Genomic DNA, 27,610 nt, shown 5'->3' on the forward strand with positions numbered 1-27,610 from the left:
ACCTTCAATTTCAATGGTTATGAAGCGGTTTACAGAGTTCCATTGTGGTCGTACCAGCACTAGCAATGCCAAACGTTTAGGTAGCCCAAAGGAAGTGATGACGCCGGAAATCGTCAAATCCATGAAATCCATGGAATTATTCTTTGTTTGAAGTTTGTTTTTGACAATGGAAGGATTGTGAAGGAAACAGGATTTTTTTGGACATTTGCCATTGTTCAGTGATACAAAAAATCAGTAACATTACGTTTCGAGATCTGCATCTGATCTCTTCTTCAGGTAAATAACTAACCTAACACATAATTTAGGTTATATTTAGGTTTAATTATGTGTTAAGTTAGTTATTTACCTGAGGAAGAGATTAGATTGTAGATCTCGAAACGCATGGAATGATATTGGACGATCGGAGAATGAAAGTGCGTGAGTTGGTATCTCAACTGAACGGGTACATAACATTTTACACAAATTGTAACTGTGGTTGAAACATAGATCCATCACAACACGCCAGAGACCAAGGAACAATCGAAACAATAGGTTGCTCGGGGTGAACATGAACCAAAGAAGGTCAAGGTAAGTCTGACAGCCAAAACAAGGTCATTGCCACAGTTTTTTGGTATCCATGGAGTATCATTCTCATCAATTACCCTGAGAAGAGTAAAACAATCACCAGTGAATACTATACAGAGCTTTTAGACATATTCAACGTTGATTTGAAGCAAAATTGGGCTCATTTGGTGAAGAAAAAAGTGCTGTTCCATCAAGACATTGCATGTGTGCACACTTGTCTAGTCACGATGGCAAAAATTCATAAATTGGGGTTCGAACTGCTACCCCATCCAGCATATTCTCCAGATTTAGCTCCCTGCGACTCTTTCATGTTGCCAAACCTAAAGAAATGGTTGGGTGGTGGGAGATTTGAGATGAATATGTTATTACTGAAACAAACGCCTATTTTGAAAGCCTTGAGAAAACCTATTATTTGGAGGGAATTAAAAAATTCAAAAAATGCTGGGCTAAATGTATCAAGCAAAAAGGTAATTATATTAAAAAATAAAATGTATATTTGCCGAAAAATTGTTTGATTCAAAAAGTCACTGACTTTTTGAATAAATGTGAAGTTTTTCACATTTTAGTGAATTTTTGCACAAAACTAAATTGTTTCCTTGGTAGGCAAAACTAAATTTTTTATTTAATACTATCAAGTACTATTTTTACATATTTAGAAATGATAAAATGTACCTGTAAGTGCATTTTCTACTTTCTTTACAGTTTTAAACGCCTTTCCCTCCCAAATGTTCATTATAGCTAATAAACAATACTCTCATTTTAATTTTTATTAGAGGAAGTTTTTGATCAATACCACTACAGTATTGAACCATAAGTTTACATTGCTTTTATTTGTTTAATTTATTGTAATATATTTCGCTAATGGTACCATAAGCATCACCAGCATTTTGGAGTGAATGGCGTTGGATTCCTCTTTAAAGTTATATAAACACAATACTTTTCTATATATCTGTTGACAAAATATAAAAACTTTGGTATATGTTTTATATTTGTAACTTTTGATAAATATGTAAGTGTTTTCCATGTTATTTTTATTTTATTTCATTCTAAAGTTTTGTTTACCAAGCAGAGGTGTACACTTGTTTTTATTGTACAAGATGTGTGCATATTATGAATATCGTTTGAATTGTAAAGAGTTTTTTAACATACATTTGGATTTCCTATTTTACATATTTTATGAGTTACTACATACATAAGTGTTGTTATTTTAAAACATTATACAAACTTCACATAGAGTAATTAACATTTCCTACAGATTTTTATTTTATTTTCATTATTTAAAATTTTAGGGAATAAAAATTATTCTCCACCCTGTATATTACTTAACATTCATAAACATTTCAAACTTAGAATTTAATCATATTACAAAATGTAAAAACTGTTTAAATCACAATCATGAATAAATTATGTCATCAATATTTTTATAAATAAAAACCTCTTTGTAACAAATACTCATACTCTACAATGGCTGACTGGATATAAATATTGAATAAATAAACTCTGCACATGATATAACAAACTAATACTGTGAAACACTCTTAGTCTATAAGACAACCCACATAACATAATGTATCTGGAAGGTTCATAGATTCAAGTTGTATTATCATTTTTGTATTTTGGGAGATGGGTAGAGTGAAAAAAGAAAAAAAAGTTATTGTTGCATTTATAGGATTTCTATTGAAACAAATGACTTTTTGTAATGAAAGAAAAGATATGGTCAACATATACATTAGAATTAAAGGAAAAAATTGAAAGATAAAGGTGTTTCTCTATGATAAAATAAAAATTATTTATTAAAGATTTCTACCTCTAGCCATCTCCATATTTTGTAATTCCATTTGCCTATGCTGCCGAATCAAGTTGACTACTTCACAACTCAATCAACTAAAACTGTGTCATTAATAGTGAGCATTTGTTAAAGTCTGTGCTGACAACGCGCTGCGCGTTGTCATGGGCACTATCAGACCCAGTACTGGTTGCGCCTGAGCATGGGATTGTTGGCTCGCTGGGGGTAACCCATCTCGGAGGCTTCATAGCTGCTCCAGTCCTCGTCAGCTGCGCCATAAGGGTACCTCAGGTTCAGCTCTGTCTCAGAGCCGGTTACAGAGTCCACTGTGGGGCCGAGAGGAATCACTTTACACTGGGGGAGGGATCCAGGCGTGAGTGGGGGATGGGGCATCAGCTCATCCGGGGGTTGAGGCAAAGGCAGGGGAGCGTTCAGATCGCTCTTGGCACTATGGATACTCTCGGCACGCTTAGACCCGCACCGCACAAGCATCACCACTATGATCGCTAGGACGATTGTTCCGACCACCATGCTCACTACGAGCAGGTAGTCATCGCTCATGTTGGGGCTAGCTATCTGCACACCCTCGTGTCCGATTGGGGGCTTAGGCCCAGGTAGTCTGGGAGGTTTGGGAGGAGTAAATGTTGTTGTGGGGTATCCAGATTCTCCAATTACATCAAATTTCATTTCTCCCATTGCAGGTTGAAAGATTGATGCAGCCAAAAGAAAAGGAATACTGTCCGTTTGAGTATCGTGGATTCTACGAGAGACGTAATAAATAACACCACTTCGAATTTCTTCATGAGTAAACCTACTAATTTCTTTTTCTTTTACTGTTCGTTTTTCACCAGAGCTTCTTATAATTTTCTTTAACTTTCCAAACCTAGGCTTTTTCAGAACTTTAAAAATAGGATCAGAATTCGTCAGTTTAGCAAGAGGACTTGCATCCAGTGCTTCTGTTGTCAGTTTTGTTTTGGTTCCTGCAAATGGCAAGAACTTCCCGATTTTAATAAGAGGTTCAACACTGACATTAACACTGAGTCCGGTCACATTTGGGGAGTCTTCAAGCATAAATGTGGCGGACAACTCCAATGTATCACTATGGGTCGTCATGTCAGTCTGCATATACATCACCCGACGACTGTTTAGATCACTCTGACGGAACGAAGACGTGGCAATATCATCTACATACACGACACCGTGGAGTGGAGATCTTGTCACGTTGTAAACAATACTGTCTTCTCTCCCATTGGTGTTCACCTGGAAGACATTACTGGTGATAACAGCCACACTGGATCCTTGCTGCAAGAGTATAGGCATCACAACGGTGACATTCAAAGTAATAGGGATTATCGCAATGTTGAACACTGTATAAGCAGGATTGAACTGTCCATCCCATACACGGAAGTAGAATGAGGCAGGCTGCAATGGGCCAGAATGCTCAAAAAGGACCTTCCCTGAATCAATATCCGCCTGTGTGAATCTTCCAAGTGTGGTATTCCCATTTACAGAAAGCATTCCATGATTTGGACCACTGACAATTTCGTAAATTATTTCTGAAGGCGGTGTATCATCGTCTTCTGTCAACAAATCAAGTTTAGTGATGGTTCGCCTTTGTCCTTGAACACACTTGACGTGGGGAGCTTGCGTCACAAGGCGGAATGGCTGGTCATTGACAGGACGCACATGAACTGGAACAGTTATGTTACACAGCAGTACGTCTCCAGGCTCCAGATATAATGAGAGTGTGATGATATCGTGCAGTGTGTCGGAGTGGTCATGGTGGTACTCTGCCCACCCATTGTTCAGCTCCCAGTCTGAGAAGGTGGTACGATTGTCACTGCAGTTTCCATGGTAACAGACCTCCCCATGGGCCGGTGGCTCCCACAGTTTCCCCGTGATGGTGGGGGAGCCAACGTGTTTGTATAGGAAGTTCATCATAAGCGAAGTGTTTATATGGATGCCTGTGTGTCCACCTTCATCCACTGTCAATGAGTAGGAAGTATCCAAGAACTCATCCAAGCCTCCAGACCATACTGAGATATCTACGCGGAACTCCTGTAAATAAAATTTACATTTTAACAAAGTGGTTTTAAATAATTCCACTGTAAAATATCATTATAATTTTGTCACAATTTTTGAAATGGGATAAGTCTGTGCACTTATACTGCTATGCTATATTTGTTTAATATTCATAATGTATTGATTTGGCTAAATTTAATGTGTGAAGAGTTTTATGTTGGCGAGAAAATGTCTATAATGACAGTTAAGTTCACCTTTATTACTTTACTTTAATTTTGTTTATATTAGTTTAATGCCCCACAATTCAGTCATTAGAGCTAGTTTAAAATATGAAGTTCTAGGAATTGATTCTCTTAACAAATTCACTGGTGCGTGTTCACTTGTAGACCCCTTGGAAGATGAAGCACGCTTTGGTCGGCTCATTCAAATCACCACATAGGAAATCATCGATAAGGTGCATGATATGGTAATGGAAGATGAAGATTAAAAGTTTGTGTGATACCTAATAATGGAGGCATCTCAACTAAACGAGTGCATTACATCTTCCATGAAAAACTGGCCATGAAGAAGCTCTGGTAGGGAGAGAATGGTTAGAGGAGAATAACCACGCAAGGAGAATCCAACCTTGTCCCTTCCCCTCTGCTGACGATCCGCCATCATTGTCCTCTACAGCAGGGCGAGCAGTCGACAGCACAAGGCAAGAAGATATGAGATAGACAATCTGTGACGTCTGGCACAAGAGAAGTACGGGTCCATGCATATGGCGCACGGCGGTTGATAATTACAACTAATGATGGCATCAAAAATTATGTACCTTGAGTGTGAATTATGTTTTAGATGAAACCACAAATCCTGCACATAATACAATAATTTGACTGATCTGTTTGTAATTTTAAATCACAAACTGTAGTTTTAAAATTTTATGTCCACTGTAATTAATAGTTATTAATGTTGGAATCAAAAAAACTATACAATAACATAGTACACTACTTAGTTAAATAGTACATAGTGTTAAAATGAGCAATGCCAGTTGTAAAGTGTAATATGTGATAAGATTTTTATTGGTGAAAGGTCATAAACCGATTGAAATTTATTGGATATGTGCTTGAGGTTAAATAGAACATTTGAGGGGTACTGTGATTGTGACCTAAAGAATTAAAACATGACAGCAAATTACATTGGGTGACTTTCGACTTGAAGTCATAAATCCATTTTTCCCGATACCAACAAAGGAACCTGTAGAATCACCTTCACTGAAGAGAAAACGTGAAGAAATGCATGTCATTTTTATATCTTTGGAACAAGACAACACCAATCATCTGAGGCAACAAAAAAACTCCCGAATATGCTTCAAGGAGTTGAAAAAAATCAAAAACTATGTATTACTTCGATATTTTTTTCGACAAACTGGGCCTTTGCATGGATGAGTGTTTTACCATTATTTACCATGAAAATTTATGGACTGTGCAAACGGGAGATGGAAGACACTGTAAATTTGTGAAAACTAAAACAAAAAACTGTAAACAATGGCAATGGCACAGTGGGGTTGTGGGCATGGAGCTATAAGGTCCACTGGTAACTCATAGAACAAAACGTCCTTTACCAATGAAGGAATACTGTAAATCTGGTATGGACCCATAGTCTACTCTTCTGAAGATAGTGAAGTGATGTCATAATATAGTAAACATTGGCAGTGACACAGTGGTGGTCGTGGTGAGGAGCTAGGGTTTCACCAGTGACTGATGGAACAAAACGTCCTCTACCAGCGTAAGGAACACATAAAATCCAGTATGGACCCCAATTCTGCATTATGGACATATAACACAAGTTTATAAAATAAAATTTTGCCCATAGCGTACTCTTAATCCCTGACTCGGCTTTCACTTATTATTCCTTGACTGTACACATCACAAATTTGGCGATAAATTCTAATCGGTTTGTCATTTCTCAACAATAAACACCTTATCACAGATCGCACTGTACAACTGGCAGTGCTCATTTTAACATCCACTGTATACAACGTACGAGAGGCACAATGTACAATCTACCACAGCTGGAACACTCTGATGCCAAGATGGCAGCACTAATCCTGCCCATTGCCATACAATGTCACAACGTCTCTTACTTTCTGCACAGTCCTGATATTACCTAAAACTATATGTGACATATAGTTTTTAGTAACAGATTTAAAATTTATTTTATAGTTAACTTTTAAGTGTGTGTATTACTTACCTGGTGTGTGAGAGGAATTGAGAACGGAGCAATGACGTCAAAGGTGAAAGTATCATTAGTGGCGTAGTCAGTGAAGACATGACTCTGGGGTGTTGTGTGCTGGTAGGAGAGCCTGAGGGCACTAATATCACCCTGAGTAAAGTTGAGGACAGGGGTAGAGTTTGGCTCTAACACTAGCTGTCCTAGACTGGGTTGTCCCACCACTCGGTATGCCACCTATCAACCACACTTGTATTATTCACAATCATACGAGAATTGCAAGGCCTTGTGATAGTATACTTATTTTAAGAAATAAGAGTTCCCATATACATTATCACTCCATCCCTCTCTAAAACAAACAGGTACGATAACATCTGACAAAAACAATGATTTAATAAACTTCACCGACCATTATAACAAAGTTTTAATTTGAATGTGCAAGTAATACACAAAGCAAGTTGACTAAGAAGTCAATACACAAACAAATATTAATGCTTAATAGGAATATTAAAGTGGGGTGATTAATTATTGTTATAAATATAAATTTTCAAGCATGAATTGAATTATTATCACTAAACACATAATTAATTTAAATAATGAAAATCGTGCTTGAATAATATTTTTAATTTGGTTACAATATTAAATACAATTAAGATTATTGTATTATATTGATGCCTTTCGGGCATTATTGCGTTAAGGAGCAGGGGCATCACGTGATCTGGGATTCGACTTTTGCAAGCTCGAGTTAATTTTTTTTCTAAAAGAGCAAGCAGTGCGCAGCAGGCAGGCATCGTTGACAGGATTAACGTACTAGTCAGCATCATTTCAGTAACTTATCACTTACCTTAATGAACATCCAACACAAAGGTGTGCCATTACCACTACTGAACTAGGAGGTTAAGAATAGACACGGAGGAACAAAATAGTTCAAAATGGCGTCCCTTCTTTATTTGAGAGAGCCGCGGAGTAATACCAAACTGTCAAATATGGATAGTGTTGCCAGAGGTACTGTCAAAAACAGAGTTTTCAGAGGATTTCAAAAAATTGTAACTCCTTTGATTTTCGTTGCCGACGAATTTTTTCTTCACTATTGTTTTCAGGGAAAAAAAATGAACATACCTTTCCATGGTCACGTTATTGTAAATTGATACCGAAATTTACATTGAAATAAAGCGGTTGATAATTTAGAGTAGTAGAATAGAAAATAGAGAATGATCTCACAGTTCGCATAGTTTACAGAAATTGCAACTATGGTTAGATCTTTCAAGATCCAATGACAGGCTGAATGGCCAGGGAAACCCACAAATTGAAGTGCATCTACAAGATTCTGACCATGAAGTACAGCACTGGTTGAGTGAGGACATTGCATCCATGGAAATGGAGATTAATGGAGAGTGGACAGGCACACAGTTCAGTTTTGTCTCGCTTCACTTCCTGACTTTTCCTTGCTTAGTGCATGGCTCACTATCATTGCGGTCAGAGATTAGTTAGTCAGTTAAAATTTAATTTTACAATAAATCTGCTATATAACTGGACACAATATTGGACTACAAAGAAATGTGTGAATTTTTGACCAAAGCAATATGACAAATTCTAGTCAGGACTTAAAGATGAATGTAACTTTGTACACATGGAGGTATTTTAAATCCCACACTATCATGCATGAGATGATTGCAGGCATATGTAGATAAACCCCATAAGCAATCCCCAAAGGGACAAATTTTTTATCTTTATTTATAATGAATTTTTTTGTAATATCAAGAGTTTACAAAACAAACAACTGCCTAGAGCAATGAAACAAAATATTATGTATTATTATTATATTGATAAATTATTTATTACTAGACTAAATACAAAACACTAATTTCACAACAAAAGAATTAATATAATTATTTTTAGTATTGCAGGTTATTGATATGTTTAAATTATATCAAGGTGTTAAGTTGTATTGTAATTATATAAAAATGAAATTGATTTTTTCAAATAATATATCAAATGAAAATGATTAAATTACAAACCTTGAGCACAATAGTAAATAAAACTTACATTGTATGTTCTTATTAAAATATTATTAAAAATAAACTACTGGTAGATAAAAGAACTTATACTTATATAAATGTAATAATACAAGGCTATTATACTCTTGAAATATAAGAAAAAAATTATGTGGAGATAGCTGATACTTGTACACTTGGGGTATGCCAGGCCGTTGGAATAGAAATTGTTCAGAACAGAATAATCTGGGCTTAGAACTATTGTTGCAAGCCAGTTCCAGTTCCAAGCAGTCCCTTCAAACAATTCTACACTATTTCCTCGTTTATTTCATACTGGTATGATAAGGTAAAACACTCCATTGTGTGAAAATTTTGAGGACCAATATCTCAGCGCTCGAAGTCTGACCCTGCCCGAGTCAATATAACAGCCCTCAGTGCTTCACCATCCACCAGCATTGAGTGTTTCCATACTAATTCAATTTGATACACATAAACCAAATTTTGTACAAAATTTTAAAAGTTCTGTACATTTATTACAATGGTATTTAAATTTGGCAATCAGAGAGTACTGTCATTCTTTAAACTACTAATTTGTAAAACAGAGAAAAGAAAAACTGATGTGGACAATTCACCTGTCTAGTCGGATCTGAACATTCAGCCAGTAAGTGATCTGTAGTGATAGCACGACGCAGTAACGGGAACACATTGAGAGGTCGGTTGTTGCGCAGGTGTAATGTCACATCCTCACACTTTGTCTTGAAGATAATCGGACCCACAGAGTTGATCCCGTCACTGATTACAATGTCTACCTCTCCATCCACAGCTTCTCCTGAGCAATATCACAAAATACACAAATCCTTGACACATTTCTTGGAGTATTCAGCAAGGTATGGATTATACCCATAATTTTGTTTCATAGAGTGAGTGTAACCCTTCCTTTACAATTTTATGAAGTTACAATGAAGCACAAACAAAATCTAATTATTTCTTGCATTTCCTATTGAACTATATATCTATTCAATGATGAACATGTTAAATAAAAGTTATTATAGTTTTAACACATTGATCTTGAAATTTCTTTTCTTTGAACTTATTTAATGAAATATCACAAAATGAAGAGTTCTTCTTCTTCTAAAGGGCAACTTACTGCCAAGAATTTATGCCTCAAGTAACCTTTTCATTTAGCATTTTGAAATTTAGAAATTGGGTAGCGTCCCTTAAGTTTGTTATAAACCAAATTAAACTTGTCTTTGATCTAGAAACATTCCTAAGTTTACTTTATCTATTTAAACTAGTTTTTTCAATTATCAGAAGTGGACTTTTTAAGCTTAATAACCATTCAAAAAATTCTAAAATTTTCTTTTATCCATTTAACACGTTCAATCAATTCTCAATTAATACCTGAATGGACAAAGACCAGCTGTAAACTGTTGAGCTGTGTTTGAGTGAACTTATCGATGGCCACAGAAGGGTTGGAGGCCAGGGCGATGTGTCCGGCTGTGGCAGAGAGGATAGCATATGTCACATTTTCTGGAGGCGAGTCTCTGTCCACTGCAGCTGAAAATATCCACTTGCTCTATCATTTTACGTATCAAATAATTAAATTTGCTAAGAAGATTAACTTTAAAAATAAGAAGAGAACTACTGTTTTATATTTTTTATGTTAAAATAAAGTACTTATTTTTTTCAAAGATTATGAAAATATCTCACACTTAGTTTTATCTAATAACAAAACAACAATAAACAATTGTACATCATCATTTATTTATTTGTTGCATTTTGACATTTCAGAACTGATCTTGTACATTTGTAGTAGTAAAACTTGTTCAATAACTGGTGTACAACTAATTGACTAGCAAACTTTAGCCCTGTCAACCAGCTGTACAACAGCACAGTTTGAAATCATCTCAGTTAGAACAAGAACAGCTGATTGGCCTGACAAATGTTTTCTTTGAGTGCCTACTGCACATGTGCGCACCAAAATTGTTGTACAACAGTGTCACCACTAACCGTATCTGGCTAAAAGGTTGCATATATAGCAATGCCCTCCGACCCAGCTGAGATACAAAAAGTTGACTAGCTATTGCAGAGTCCATACACTGTTGTCAACTAGTTGTACAACTATTTTTAATTGATTAAATAATCTCAATTTGATTCAATAAGCGCAACACCACTGTCAGCTATTTGTCCACAGCTAATAATGGCCTTAGTTTTATGTGTTTACAACTATATCATATGATGTTTCCAGATATTTATATAAAATAACAAGCAGCACAATGATATACATCTGATAGAGATGGATCAAATCAATTAATTATTCACATTGTATGACCCTAATTGCATCTACACATATACTTATGACATCTGGTAATATTATACACTGACTCTACTTTTACTTTTTCCTCACTTTTGATTGATTTCTTGTGCCAATTCACAACAGTGCTTGCAAATGTACAGTATATTTTTAATAATTAAAATTGTCAACTTTTCAATGTAGACCTAGCAGTAAATATGTACTTGATAGTTAATATACAAATAAAAACAACCACTGAGAATCTAAGAGCTTAGAAAAATAAATTATTGTTTTATCTTTCCATTCTAAAAAATTCTTATTAAAAAACATTCTTAATTAATTAGCATTATATAATATAGTTTAATTCAAGTTTTTATAGTTGACAAACTCTACAAATCGTTCCGTCAATCAGAATGTTTGATTTAAAGAAATCACATTCTTAAACTTTTTTTAACTTTTTGCAATAAAGCTTTTATTTACATTAAGAATTTATATAAAAGAAAAACGAAAATCTAATTCATACCAATGTTAATAAAATAACTAGATTTGTAAAATAATGAGTTTGTTATTAGCGTAATAATAATTTAACCATTTAAAATTAATATCATTTAGAACACTATTACAAATTTTACATTTATTTTATGAGTTTTATAAGAATTAGGCAAACCGCAGCTAGAAGGCCAAAATGGTCCTGCCACTTTTATGTGTTATTAGAATTAATTATATATTACTAAACATCAAAGAATAATTGAGAACGAAGAATAAACTTATAGAACTAAAGAATTTGGATGTTGTTGGAATTATAAAGCTAGTTTTAGTTTATAGCACAACTTTAATTTATCTATTTTTATTACAAAACAGGTTTAGGGTAACAAAGGGCAATGTAACCTTAACTTTACCTGTTAAAATAAAAAATTTTTTATTTAAGAAGAGAGTTACCAAGGTGGGAGGGGGTGATAGCCTGTGAGCCTCCCCGCCACAGCCGTAGCACTGTGTTGTTGACTACGACTGGCACCTGATCATTGACGAGAGAGATGCTCACTCTCACTCTCGCTGGCAGACTGTCCTTATCTCCTGCACGTGCCACAACACTGAACACCTCCTCTGTCGTCTCACTGCCATCGTGGACATACTGTAAACATGTCACATCGGTAACTTCACTATATTCCTCAACTACAGTTCTATTGGACAAATATCTCTATACTTAGGGAAACAATTAAACAATTGTTCAGGTATTCAACTATATCAAATGTACCTAGGATGATACGATGTTATAAAGTTATGAGATTATTAAGTGTGTCCTGTTACACGGAAACACAATATAAACATGTGATTTGTACGAATTTCTCCACTAGACATTATAAAATTCTAGGCTCTAAATAAAAAAAATTCATAAATTAATTCCAAAATCAACAATTTAACAAAACAATATTCAAAAATACTTTTTTTCACTCAATCTTAATTTGATAATAATGAATTATTACTTTATCAATCTGTAAAATTATTTTTTGTTTTGAATTCAAATGTTAAAACAAAAGTGCAAATTAATCCCTTTACAGTTTTTGATGTAATAATACATTTATATCGACTGTGTAAAAGTGTGCTACTGACTTAATATTACACATTGTTATATTGTTCTTGTTTTACTCTATTGTCTGCCGTAATATTGCGCAAAAAGCATTCCTATGACAACTGTGTGTTGCATAAGTAGTTCTGGCATTTTCTACTAGATATCAGTACTTCCTTGGTGTGATATCTGTCATGAGTGTTTGCACCTTGGTGAGTTTGCTGTCTGACAGAGTGCAGACAGTTTCCGTGTGTTGTTGCATGTTACACATCCTGGAGTATTTTATGGTTTTATTTCTAGTATTTATTGTAACGTGGAATTACCCGATGCATAAACAGATGATTGACTTCATTTGCGTGATAATGACAAAAACGTGGATAGTAAAATTACTTAGTGAAAAAAATATAAAAACAACAAAAATTTGAAAAAAATAACTTTTTTTGTATAAGAAAGTGTATATCCAAACTCTACCCACTTGTCTATGTAAGAACAGAAAAAAATAAGCAAAACAACATCACTAAAGTACAAAAATATTAATGAACGTTTATTGTTGTATTACATCTTACAAGATCGAGCTATGCTGGTAAGACAGACGGCATAGTCAGAAATAAAACATTAATAAATATTATCACTGTTATGTAATATAACATAATATTATTAATTTGTAAATGAAATATTATTAATAAGATGCACATAAAAGCTGTACGAAGATGTAAAACATTAATATGCTAAAAACTGAAAGTTGTCAAACCTTGGTATCATTAATAATATTGGTAATAAATAAAAACATATTTGTCAAACAATTCCCTTTCCTTGGTCTCCTATCGTTAGTAGTAATAATATTACTAAAAGTGTAGCACATCATAATGTAATGATAGTCAATAGTCAAACGTCTTTATTCATGAATCATGTACATTGGTGGTACAGTGAAATGCATACTACATACAGAAATGTTGTGTAACTACAGCTAACTATGGGAGGTGGAAAACTCATCTAATGAATAAACTGCTAAATTTATTATATATTCTTTGAGCATTTTCTTAAATTTTGACCAATCATTCTCTTTTTCTAATATTTTCAGGAACATATTTTAAAAATGTGTTACCTGCATATGAGAGCTTTTTCTCGAAAAATTTTAACCTGTGAGGCTGAACTATCTATCTCATTTCTCCTCCTACAATTATAAGAGTGGGATAATGGTATTGATTTTGCCTCTAGTTCTTGCTTTTTGGCAATAAGAATTGTTTCAAATATATATTGACCAAAAACTGTAAACATTTTTAATTTTTTTAAATGTTCTCTGGCCGAATCATCACGTTTCAGCTTAAGCATAATTCTAATAGCCCTTTTTTGTTGCTTCAAAATGCTATCCATATTTAATTTTTTTGTTGATCCATATAACGCTATACCGAATAAAAGGTGGGAGTGAACATGGGCAAAATATATACTTTTTAAGGTTTCCAAATTACAATAAAAGGACATTTTTGATAATGTAAAGATTCCGGAATTAATTTTAATTAAAATTTTCTGTACATGTTCATCCCAATTTAAATTCTCATCAACTGTTAAACCTAAAAAGTTAATTTGATTTTCCTTTTCAATGTTAAATGAGTTATAAGTTATTATTGGTTCTGTTGTGATTTTGTTCTGTGCTGTTTTAAAATTTACAAATTTGGTTTTCTGTGAATTTAACAATAAGTTGTGATTGTGAAAATAGTTTCCATTATTCAATTCCACAAATGTAAAGATTTCTGTTTCTTCTAGAGAATTAGATGACATGATCAAATTAGAATCATCAGCATAAAGATATAGTTTTGAATTTTGCCTATAGGTTAAGGTATCTTCTATACCCCTAAGATAACACAAAAAAAGCAGAGGCCCTAAGATTGAACCTTGAGGCATCCCAAACTTAATTGGCTGATGAGCTGATAATGATTTGATAATTCTGTTATGATTTGTCAAATGGGTAATTTCCACAGATTGAGACCCATTTGTCAAATAAGAAGAAAACCAATTAAGAGCCCTTTTAGATATTCCAATGACATGAAGTTTTTCTAATCATCTACTATGTTTTACACTATCGAACGCTTTGGAAAGGTCCATAAATATACCAGCTGTATATTTTCCTTTGTCAACGGACTCAATAACAGATTCAATAAAAGAAACAGCGGCGCTCACAACTGATCTTCCATTCCGGAATCCATGCTGATTATCATCTAAAATATTATATTTTTCCAAAAATTCAGATAATTGTAAATGGACTGATTTTTCATATACTTTAGAAATTGAAGGGAGAACAGATACTGGGCGATAGTTTGATATATTTTCAGGGTCATTTTTTTATGTAAAGGGATTATTTTTGCCTGTTTTAATTTGTTTAGAAAAATGCCTGATACAAATGAAGAATTTATTAGGTGACACAAAATTTTACTGATGCTGGTTTTCACAGCTTTTATTACCGTCACAGGAATTTCATCATGCCCACTGGAGTGTTTATTTTTTAAAGATTGTATGATTTTTTCCACTTCCTTTTCATTAATCGGTTTTAGTCCAAACTTTGGTTTTACAAACACTGCATCAATAAAATCAGTTTCCACATCAATCTCCCCATTTTGATTATTACTATTTACATTCAAATCTGTAACAATTTTACTACAATAATCATTAAACATATTTGCAATTTTTTTAGGGTCTACAACTATTTCTGAATCTTGTTTTAAAATTATATTTTTAAATAGTTTCCCTTCATTTTCCCCAACTTCAGAGTTAATTATACTCCAGACAGTTTTTTTAATGTTGTTGGAGTTTTCAATTTTTTTTTTGAAATATTTGTTTTTAGCTTTATTTAATTCTTTTTTGTAAATAGTCTTTTTCTGATCTAAATATGTTTTTAAACTATTACTTCTTTTATTTTGATATTCCTTTGTTAATTGGATAATATGTTTTTGTTTATCTTTTAAAACTTTAGGAATCCATGTACATTTTTTATTTCTTTTTGTAACCAATATTTGGAGAAAAGCCTGATCAAAATAGAAAACGAAAATTTTGAAAAAGACTTCATATTTTGTTTCTACACTAGAGTTGTAGACATCGGACCACGATTCTTTAGAAAGTAATTGTGAAAAAAGATTAATGTTTTCGGGTGAGAATTTGCGTACTACTTTTTTTATTGGCAAATTTACAGTTTTCACTGCATGTTTACACTTTATTAAATTTAGTAGCTGACCATCATGATCAGATAAAAAAGTAATTAGGCCTTCTACATCTAAGTTAGATAATTTTATATTTTTAATCAAAAAGTTATCTATAATAATCATTCAATAAATATCAATAAAATTAGTAACAATATAACAAATTCTAAATAACAAAATTAATATTAACCATTTATTTTCTTATTATATTAAATACATTTTTTGTTAAAATACTAGATCTAAATAACTAGAATATTACGTTTTTTGTTATTTAGAAATTCAGAAATCTTGTAGTAGGCCTTTTCAACTAACAGACTGTTTCTATCTAAGAATTTGAAGTTTGGCATTTGTTTGAGATTGTTAGGCAATTTATTGTAAAGTTTAATGCCCATATAATGAAGAGTTTTTTCAAATATTAGCTGTGGTATGTATGGGATATATTAACAAATTAGTATTTCTGGTATTGTGGTGATGAGTAGTATTTTCTTTATAAAACCAGTTCAAATTTTGATGAACTCGACTCAGTACTTCATACATGTACGCACAAGGAATAGTAAGGATCTTCTATTTCTTAATTTCATCTTCACAAGAACTTCTTCTGGATGAAAATGTCATTATTCTTATAATCTTTTTTTTTATTTTTAAGACTTTTTCTACTAGTTCTACAAAGCCTCACAATGTAATTCTCTACTCCATAATTGAGTAAAAATAGCCATAGTATAGGGTATTTTTTGTTCTTCAACTTGTGATGTGTGTAACACAGCTCATATTGAAACAAATAGTATTGAGTTTATTTATATAAGCTTTGTATTTGTCCTTTCATGTCATGTGTTCATCAAAACAAACTCCCAATAGTTTTACATCTCTGCAGCTATTTATTTGTTCATTATCTGTGGTAACTGTATTTCTCCACATTTAAAGTGAACAATATTAACAATATTTGTTTTTGTAATATTCAGAACCATTCATTAACTTTAACCCTAAGCACTTGAAGGCAGTATTTATAATTTGGTCCTAGGAGCTCTTATGACCAACTCTACTGGCTGCTGCCATTTTGTCAGAAGGGCAGATTAATTTTTGCCTTAATATCTCAGCTCATATGTCCAGCTGTACTGGTTAAGATATAATACGTTCATAGATTGTAAGGCCAGCATCACTGGCCACAAAACATAGCAGTTATTATCTAATATTTTATTTGTGTTATAATGAATGGTAAGTGCTGAAATCTATGAAGCACCTTTATTTTAAACTAATTTTTTATGTAAAGCAGTAAATTTTAAATTAGCTTATAATTCTTTCCTAACATTAACTGTGCAAATAAGACGAATGACGTGTAGTGGGCCTATACACTAAAATGATAGAAACCTAGACAGTTTTACTAAAAGACATGTGTTAACTAATTCTTAACTACACATAGGTATGTATTTTTAAAAGGTTTATACCGTGAGAAAAACGTGAAATAGTTCAAGTCTGAGTATAACATAACTATAAAGGCCTACTTTATAACATTTTATTTACATATCTTTGTTAACAATATACGTATAAGAGTTAAATTTCCAAAATGTATGTTTATCTTTGTATTAGAAATATTCATTAAAAATAATTTTTCATTTCTTCTTTAAACATTTTAAATTACTATGCAAATAACGTGGAGGAAATTGAAAAATAAATCCGATCTGGGGAGGCAAACACCAAATATGGTCGCCGACCTGTCAATGAAAGTAGCGTGTCCATCTATAATAGCCATACAGTTGCGAGGACAAACTACGGCAAAACTAACGGGAGTTGTCTGCAAACCTTGGTGTGGCCAGCGGCTGGCCTTTTGAGCGCAAAGGGTTAAACCACTCTTCTAATTTAACTACAGTTTGTTCTAATAATTTCTTCACATGTAAGTTTTTCTCCTTGATTATGGCTGTGGTGCCGTCAGCATATAAAACTAATTTTGTGTTTGTTTTGTAGTAGATCATTTATATACAATGTAAATAATAATGGTCCTAAAATTGATCCTTGCGGAACTCCAGACATTACATTTCCATATTCTGAATTACACTTTTTTATGGTCTGATACTAAAGTTGTTTTTGGTTTTTACTCTGTAATATATGATTTAAACCAATTAAAAGATGTGCCCCCCACTTCATATAATTCCAATTGTTTCATTAAGATTTCATGATCTACACAATCAAATGCTTTGATAAACCAGAGCACACTGCCACTGTATGCCGTGATCCATCCAAAGCATTGCAAACTTCCTGTACAGTTTGAGGACTTTAGCTGCGCACGTGACCTTGAGTGTGTGGTGATAGGCGGGAGGGGTGGCGGAGTAGCATTATGCGCTGCGTCCCGAAAACATTTCCTGTGACTCATGGGTAAAATACTCCTTTCAGAAATCGTATTGGCCCAAATAACTCACCACACTCGCTAAAATCAGTCTGTTTTGTGACAGTGCTGATTGTGGTGGAATTAAATAATAAGATAATACCAAATAATAGCAATAATAGGACTTATCTTTTATTTTTCAGTTGTTTTAATGTGTTTTTGAAAATAACGTATTTGTCAATACTAATCTGCAAATCGAAATTGTGAGTTTAAAGTCGTTAAAGCGATTGTTGCGCCTTCATCTCAGCGGCTAGCACGTAAAAGCAACCCGCCACACAGATAGTGTTTATTTGTTGAAAGGGTAGTATTAGGGCCCTATGAGCACAGCTAAATTCCTCCAACTGTACAAGGTTGGTAAATGCAGTGTCAGTCGAATAATTTTTTCTAAAGCCGTGTTGACATTCAATGATCAAACTAAACTATGTTAGGTATTTGTATAATTGATGGTTTACTACTTTCTCATATAGCTTTGAAAACACTGGTAACAATGAAACCGGATGATAGTTTTTTAATTAAGTTTTCCTAACTTTTTTATAAATGGGTTTCACTAAAGACGGACATATATATATATATATATATATATATATATATATATATATATATATATATATATACTTCGGGTGTATAAAAGCAGAATTGCTCTATTATATCAATTATTAGACTTCTTGATATAAAGTTCCTTTAATATTTCGGCTTTGCCGTTTTCAAAAAGGTATAATAAGGTATAATAAAAAATAACAACACAGCAACAAAATTTACAAAAGTAAATAAATAAAAATTGACATAAATAAATGAACAGGAATTTTTGAACATGTGATTAACACCAAAGAGAAATAAATAATATCATGAACAGAGAAAGAATTTAGAATTCTTGAACTTTATATCAAGAAGTCTATATATATATATATATATATATATATATATATATATATATATATATACGTTAAATTGTATAAATGGCAATAGCCTTATTTAATTTCAATAAACATTGAATCACAAAAAGTACTTGCTCCGCCGGGAGTCGAACCCGGATCTCTCACTTGCCGGGTGAATGTGCTACCATTACACCACAGAGCGCTTACTTTTTCCGATCCAATTATTTTGTATTTGGCCGTATCTGTCACATATGTGTTTAAATAAGCAAACTAACATATGATCGGAAGACCAAACACCTGTCAAACATATATATATATATATATATATATGAAGTTCCATGTAAACTCATTCTTTAGTTTTAGAGATTTCGTGATGAGTTAGTCAGTGGCATTTGGCTTTTATGTACATAAAATAACAGGCACAAGGATGAAATTTCCGAACAAATAATTTGATTGATCTATATGACTAACTGTTGAAATAACAGATAACTGTTGATTATGCTACAGATGAAATAAGTGGACATCTTGAGGTCACTTGGATATTAATTCAATAATGAACATTGCTCATAAATTTAACTACAATATTTTAAAATAAAACAAGTAACTTAACAACAATAGTACAAATTGTTGTAAGTAAATAGACATGTCTGATTGAACTTTATTTACCAATCATATTCACCCACAGACACAATAATGACACAATTGTCATTCCTGTCTTATCCTCACCAATCCTGTAGAAGAATGTCTTAATTCACCTACGTTGTTGCACTTTATTATCCAAAGAGAATAACAGAATCAAAATATGGAAACAAATGGAAATTGTCATAAAAACACGTCACAACCACCCACCCAGTTAAGTACTGTCCAACACATTCAGCCTACGCTCCAACACAAGGAGTCTTGTAAGAAAATGTAAACTATCTGATCTCTCTTGAAACTTCAAAAGTGTTAATTATTTCAATTTCGGAGTTGACGAATTATTTCAAAATGTGAAACATCAGTATTTAACATATTTGTAATCTACAGTGTTCAGCTAGTTTTGCTAGTTTTCTTTAATTTTATATTAATCTATTCTAATATTTTGCATCCCAAACATCTGATACACTTGGCTGACAGACACAAGAAGCACGTATCTTATTTTACTCGTATTACCAGTACAACAGGTATGCAGATCTAGAAAGGTTACATTAAGTGTTGAGTTGTGGTACCTGTATTAGTCCTGCCTGCATCTGCTGGGGCGACCACTTGAGCAGGTTACGTGCTGGCTGTGCTGCAGACACTAGGCGGCCATGTTGCAGAGGGCGTACCAGCCGGTACTCGGTCAGCCGCCCCACATAGTACTCAGTGAGAGGGGGCAGAAGAGATGGAGGGAGGGTCACATTTCCCCCCTCCTCACACCTAAGATCTCCCCCACCTATGTAAAGCCGCTCTGGTACCACTAGGAAACTGACCTGTAACACAAATGTTCTACAGTCTACATCCAACTGTATACTTTATTCTATATCAAATGACCATGTTTTTTAATAATAAATTGATAAGCCTTGTAGCAATCCACTTTCAACTTGTATTTGTGTACAACTTACATAAAACCTTCATCATTTATACAAAGATACAAGCTATGTCAAGCCTTTGGTCATTAAATCAACTTAATATTTTGCGTCCCACAGTAAGATCAGTTTGGATTTTCAACACATGGGACTCTATGCTCAAGCTCCACTGTTTAATTATGCTGACGGCGATTCATGATGACTCAAGCTCAGCTTTTGATGTGTGTTTACTGAGTTTTAAGTGTTACTCGAGTACTGCTGGTCCATAATATAAAAGTGCTGTTGGTTAGATCCAAAGAAAACCACTGGGATCAACAACAACACCAGAAGTTTTGAGACTACTTTATGTTGACTGATGCAATCTGTCACTTTTTATTTAATTATTTATTTTGAAAATATATTTTAAGTTAGAATAATGTTAGTTAGGCTATGAATTAACAAGTAGAACAAAATTTCCTTTACCCATAAAATTATATTGTTTAATTTTTAAATATTTTACAATATTTAGCTTTTACATAGGTAGACATTTTTTTTTAATTTGAAAAGTTTAAATATTGTGATTTAACTTCTTAGCATATTTAACCTAATTTCTATAGCATACAGAATATACATCAAAAGTATTGGTCTGAAAAATGTTAGATATTATATGATTTAAATTAAACTGCCATCATTTTGAGATGTGTATATTCATGTCTTCAATTTATACAACTTATTGCTGGTTCTGATTTCACAGTAACACTGTACAGTAATTACAAACAATGCTTAACCAACACACCGTAAGATCCCGGAGCCAAGTAATGCCATTGGTGACGTCTAGGACCATACGATCCCGAGTCTGGTTTGCTGTGGCTTGCACATAGTGGAGTCGACCACTGTTCACCATCTCCTGACTGAACGTGGACACAACCTCCTCTCTATCATCTGCTCCCATCGCTCCCGCCACCGGCTCCAGTTCCAGATAACCATAACGTGGAGGCTCCATAACCAGGTACGTGATGTCTGTAGCAGGGACGTGTGGCTGCTTCACCTGCACACAAGCAAAATGACTCCATAACTACAATCTTAATTACTCAAACACGGTTCCCTTTAAAACAAAATTCACTAGGAGATCTGTGGGGCTTTGTTTAAAGTTAACTGGTGCTAAAATAGTTTTTATACAAAAATAAACATCCACATAAAACCTAAATAAATTATTTTAAGTGAATTCAAATAATTTGTTCTCAACTGATAGTTCCATTACAGACGAAGAAATCAAAATGCAAGTTATGCGTTTTTAATAGATTTTATAGGACAAGAACAAGATTAAAAAATAAAAACGTGAAAGATTTAACATTAATGACAGACAACCATTTAGAGATTTAGAATGCTTGATACTATGAGTTATTTATTTTGTATTTAAGGTTTATAAAATAAATTTCTGTGAGTAAATATCTCACAACAAAATTAATTTGTTTGCCTCAAATGTACAGGGTGTATATTAAGTACTGATATATCTAATGAATAGGCCTTTAAAATGACCTTTAAGGTATTGGTTGTGATTTGAAAATTTAAAGTTACCCCCTTCTACCCCTTTTTGTAAAGGGAGGAGAAAATTGTTAACCCTACCAAAACCTCCAAAATAATAATTTAATAAGTATGGTGAAGGTTGTACATTGATATCTCAATCCGTTTGGAATATATTCAGGTGTAACAGGACTTAATTTACACCTTGTATATTGTTGATGATCAGATAAAGCAACTTAATAAAATTGTTCTGTGTGATTGATTTATTTGATTAATAAATTCTGGATAGCGTTAGATTGATATAGATTTTAAGTAAGGAAAAATTAATAAATGAGCAGTGTTTAATTTTATAATAATGTAAGCAAGCCAATATTATTTTTGAGATGTTGAAAGAGAAGAAGGACGTTTAAGGTAGTGCAATAAATTTTGTCTGATAAATTCATAACCCTTAACGATAACTTCCCTAAAACAAGAAAAGTAGAAATATTTTGTTTTCATCACTCCACATGAAATTACAAGCAATTTAAAGCAAAAAGTGCAGGCAATTTCATAATCAGGTTAAAAAAATTACTGAAGATAAAAATGTTGAATTTTACAGTATGTACATAAATTACAGTTTCAGGAATCAACAAGACTAAATGGGGGTTTTCTTAATTATTAGAGTAAATATATCTTTAGTACTAGATAAAAACTCTAATAGTGATTGTATGTGTGTTACTCAATCATGAAAAAAGTACTGGACTGATTGTACTAAAATTTACATGTGGACATTCTTAGGGTCCCTGGTTAATATATTGGCCTATTCCTATTTCAAAAATTCTTCCAGGCTTCCATGGACTTAGCTTAACCCTGCAACTGGCTTTAAGCGATTATCGACGCATTAACTACAGTTTCAAAATGGCACTAAGCTATTTTCGACGCATTAACTATGTCGTAATATGATCTCTCACAGCAAGCCTATTTTTACTTTGTTTGAAGTAAAACATACGTAAATCTAAAGATAAAGATCCAAGGTTTCATATTATATCATAAAACGATCTAAAGTTACGTTAAATCTTTCATTATAAAATTATAAATTTGGATGTTCATATTTCCGATTGCCATTTGTTTGCGTAATTTCCGAACACGCTAAAATTACCGCATGTTTGTCAAAATTCCCTATCGTGAGTTTGCGTTCTACTCGATCGTAAGTGTCGTCATTGAAAACAGTGTATTCTTGGCTTTCAGAAACATCTTTTCAATAGCCAGTAGGAAAATAAATGTTTATAAAATAAGCGTTTGAAAAGCTCGTGTTTTGTAAAATTCCAAAATGCCTAATGCGTCGAAAATAGCTTCATTAAATTTTATTATTTTTGTTACTTTATCGTTGACTGGAAATAGTGAAAATCATATCAAAACAAAGAAGACGAATTACTCTAAGAAACAGTATCGTCAACGAAGACTATGAACTAGTATTTTATTTTTGTTCTGTTGCACAATCACCGACTCAGCCAGTAGATAAGAACAACGCATCGCTTGGTTGCCATGTTGATTTCTCTGTTGTTATTACGCCATTGCCGGTATTAGTGTATTGCTTGCTATTTATTTGGATATTTTAGACTTTTCGTTATTTAGTGTGTATAAATAAAAGTTTGTTTAGTGTTTTTTTTTTTTTTTAATTAGTGAAGTGAAAAATATAGAGGTTAGTTTAAGTTTTAGTGAATAGGTTGGATGTTTGTGAAACTGAAAGTAAGCATGTTATACGCTTCAGGTTCAGTGTTTTATTATTTGGTTGACAATAAATTTATAGTTATTTCATAATGAGTGTTAATTTAAACATAATGTATTTATTATAAAAGCATATTCATGTATTTTAGACAGTAATTGTTTTTACTTTTTCTGAAGGTATTAGCGTTTTATTTCTATGACCATCGCTTGTTTTATTTTTTTAACAAAAAAATAATAGAGATAAAATACATTGTTGTACATTTTTGTAAACTTCAATAAATGTACTATCTATATAAATAATTTTTGGATGGAAAGAAAATTGTTAGCTAAAAATGTTAGGCATTTATTTCACAATTTTAACGTTTGTAAAAATTAAAAAAAAAGTTTGTTGCCATATAAAAATATCTTATACAATGTAAACTTCTATAAATATCATATTTTTCTCTTCTTCATATATTTATTATAAAAGCATATTCATGTATTTTAGACATTAATTCTTTTTTACTTTTTCTGAAGGTATTGGCGTTTTATTTCTATAACCATCACTTGTTTTATTTTTTTTTACAAAAAAATAATAGAGATAAAAATACATTGTTGTACATTTTTGTAAACTTCAATAAATGTATTATCTATATAAATAATTTTTGGATGAAAAGAAAATTGTTAGCTAAAAATGTTAGGCATTTATTTCACAATTTTGACTTTTGTAAAAATTTTAAAAAAGTTTGTTGCCATGTAAAAATATCTTATACAATGTAAACTTCTATAAATATCATATTTTTCTCTTCTACATACATTTATCTCTAAAAAAATATTTGTTCATCCAATAGATTCCAAAATGTCACAATGGTATACATAATAGTGCTATACAAACTTTTTTTTCAGATTTTGTAGTTTTTTAGATATATTATTCAAAAGTACCAATAAACTTCTTTTGCCTAAATATTTTTTTGTAATTTGTAATTTAGATATATAAGCAAACTTTTTTTATATTTTAGAATTATTCTAAAAAATTTCATATTACCTGAGAGGGTGCTATACATTTGAGAAACATTTATTCTTTACTAATATTTTTATGTTAATCAGTAAAAAAATAAAAATAAATTGAAATGATTCAATATTTAATATTTTTTTAAGAAACTACATTTATTTCTAAAGACATTGATGCTTTTAAAATGTTTGTATCTTAAAAAATAGATGAGCAGTGATTAAAACACAAAACCCTTACAAAATCACCAAAAAGTGCCTGCCATTTTGGGAAAAATGATGGCCAGTTCCAGGGTTAATCAGCAGATAGTAAATGTGTTTTTAAAAACCTGTCAAAGTCAATAAGGATAATAATTTATACACATTTACACAGCTGAGAGTAAGTGTTTTCATTCACCTGCCAAAGTCAGTTCCACTTTACAAATGTCATGTTACGTGCAGAAGATTTTCCTTTGGATTTGTTTTTACTAGGATTTTAATTAAACACAGTAAAATGCCATAATTTACTACGCAATAATGTGTTAACTGAAAAGTTAAGGATTTCTCTACACTGACCTAAAATAGTTCAATTGTTACTGAAATCGTAGGAGCTATTCAATAAAATATGAAATATTGGAGAGAAATATCAGAGATACTTATAAAAAACAGCTTCACTCTCCGTCTTCAAGGGTCCCATCTTTAAACTTAAATATAAAATGAATTAAGAGAAGAATTAACCAAAAAGGATTAATCAATACATTATGTGGGATGTAATAGATACAAACAATTAACTGAATAAATACAAAAATTCTTATGATTATTTTTAACAAACGTACCTGCAGGAAACTGTTGGTGATGGGGACACTGGTGGATTCTTCAACATGAAGGGTCTGGTTGTTTGCCACAGAGAGAGGGTCCCAATAGCCAGCGGGGAAAACCCTCACCTGGAACTTGGCCTGACTGTCTGCTCCCTCCACTGACACCTGCACATATGAGATGTACCAAATTCAATGGTGCAAACCAGAAATGAGTTATTTGCTTAATTGTTCTGAAGCACTAGCCCAGAGAGATATCTCTGAATATTATAATATGTTTTACACTTATTTGGTTTCAACCTATTCACCAAAATAAGTTTTAAAATGATTAGAGTAATGGCATTGGTCCGTTGATACTCAAACTAGGCTACTTGTGTATTTTCAACATGTAACGAGGAATTCCAAGTTGCCATTAATGCAGTGTTATGTATTTTTTCTGTTTTGAGTTTTTCCTGTAACTTCTACTTTACTCTAATGAGGTTTTCGTCTTTCACTTAATCAATGGTTGCCATATACAGGGACCACTTAATGTTTCAAATTCAGTAAAATATTGAAATTTGTAGAAAGATTTTATTCAATTTCCTTCTTTTACCAATGTTACTTTTTGATTAATGTGTGCTGTAGGCACATTATGGTACATATGAAATTTGGCTATACCTGAATATGCCTTTACTGTATTTGATACATTTCCTGCTTGTTCTGCTTTCAATTGATGGTGTTGTGTGAACATAACGTAATAAATGTGCAATTGTAGTGTTAAATAACTAATAAATGGTTGGTGTTTTCAAACACAAGATATTTGTTATTAAGTGCATGCCACATGTGCCTCAACCTTATGACTCAAAGGCTACAAAATGTTAATGCCACTCATACTAACCTACACAAGCTTATGTGTTTAATAATATATGTGCAGCAAATTTTTAAAAGTGATATCTTTTAATTTTATTTTGGTCACATTTTTAAATTACCAGTTGGAGGAAACTGAAAAAACTTAGTAAGTAAAATGAATAAATAAGTACCTATTTCCAATTGATATTTTCTTAGTTAAAATTGCACCTAATAAACCTAAAAAAGTAGTATTTAAAGGTAACCTTAAGTGTGAAGCTGTCCTGTACACTAGTTACATCTCCGTTGTGCCTGTAGGAGAGCCTGTTTTGCAGGATGTCTCCCTGGACAAACACCTTAACAGGGTCCAGTGTACCTTCTAACTCCAATACTCCCTGGCTGGGACCGTCTGACACATCAAACCTGCACACATGAAGTAGATTTTCAATCTATTGGTGACAGTTTTTACAATAAAATGTAAGAAATTAGACTGAATTTATCTTTAATTGGATTTGAAGTGTAATCATTCACATTTTATTCAGAACTATTTAATATTTCATTACTATTTTTAATGTTTAGAAATCCATACACTAGTGTGCACTTAGTTACACTTGTACTTAAGTCTGTTCAATATGTAAGTGAACTGATACAATATGGCAGCTATGATGTACATAGCATGTAGCCTGAGAGCCTAATACTTGTCTGAATGTCGACCTGTGCATACAATTCCAGCTGAGTTTAATTTGTGGTGCTTGTTTTTACTGTTCGTTGAAATTGAAATTGATGAAATTAATAAGTAATGACTGACTCAACTCAACACAGTATTTTGTGAAGCTTAGGAATGATATATCCTTTTATGTGGATTGAGTGTTTTAAAAAAGGCAGAGATAATGCTAAGGATGAAGCAATGGTGGAATGCCCTTCAACCTCTTGTACTGATGGAAACATTGATAGAGTATGGTTACTTTTCCTTAAAGATCACCAAAATGCTGTGTGAATGATCGCTGATGAACCTTATTTAGCCAAATGAACAGCACACCTAATCCTAACGGGACATTGGGTTTAAAAATCTTTGTGTAACAATCGTGCCCAAGTTGATGATGCCTGATCATAAGTAGAGTGTGTTTCTGGCTAGAAAGTAGTTGAAAACGATAGTGGGTTTCTAAACACGATGATCAGTGGAAATGAATCATGGTTTCACAATAATATGACCTTAAAATAATATCGCAAAGCAAGGAATGGAATAGAAAAATGAGCACAAAACATCGTGAGACAACAAACAAACAAAAGCAGATAAAGATTACATTCTTGCTCTTCGTTCTATTTGATGTGAAAGATGTTGCTAAACATTAATTAATTCTGGAAGA

The 27,610-nt window shown here is 32.6% G+C and overlaps 1 protein-coding gene across 1 annotated transcript in view; it reads right to left on the minus strand.

Moving 5' to 3' along the window:
* Window positions 1-284: 284 nt before the first annotated feature.
* Window positions 285-27,610, minus strand: part of LOC124354806 (chondroitin sulfate proteoglycan 4) — a 74,095-nt gene continuing 46,769 nt past the window's right edge. The window contains exons 18-26 of the mRNA XM_046805530.1: window positions 26,510-26,666; window positions 25,440-25,586; window positions 21,203-21,454; window positions 20,089-20,331; window positions 11,810-12,002; window positions 9,979-10,134; window positions 9,210-9,406; window positions 6,605-6,820; window positions 285-4,408 (exon numbers count right to left, since the gene is read on the minus strand). Of these exons, the coding sequence (XP_046661486.1) occupies window positions 2,525-4,408; window positions 6,605-6,820; window positions 9,210-9,406; window positions 9,979-10,134; window positions 11,810-12,002; window positions 20,089-20,331; window positions 21,203-21,454; window positions 25,440-25,586; window positions 26,510-26,666 (3,445 nt within the window). The 3' untranslated portion in view covers window positions 285-2,524. The remainder of the gene's footprint in view (window positions 4,409-6,604; window positions 6,821-9,209; window positions 9,407-9,978; window positions 10,135-11,809; window positions 12,003-20,088; window positions 20,332-21,202; window positions 21,455-25,439; window positions 25,587-26,509; window positions 26,667-27,610) is intronic.

The sequence above is a fragment of the Homalodisca vitripennis genome, chromosome 2 (assembly GCF_021130785.1).
Source record: "Homalodisca vitripennis isolate AUS2020 chromosome 2, UT_GWSS_2.1, whole genome shotgun sequence".
Taxonomy (NCBI): Eukaryota; Metazoa; Arthropoda; class Insecta; order Hemiptera; family Cicadellidae; genus Homalodisca; species Homalodisca vitripennis.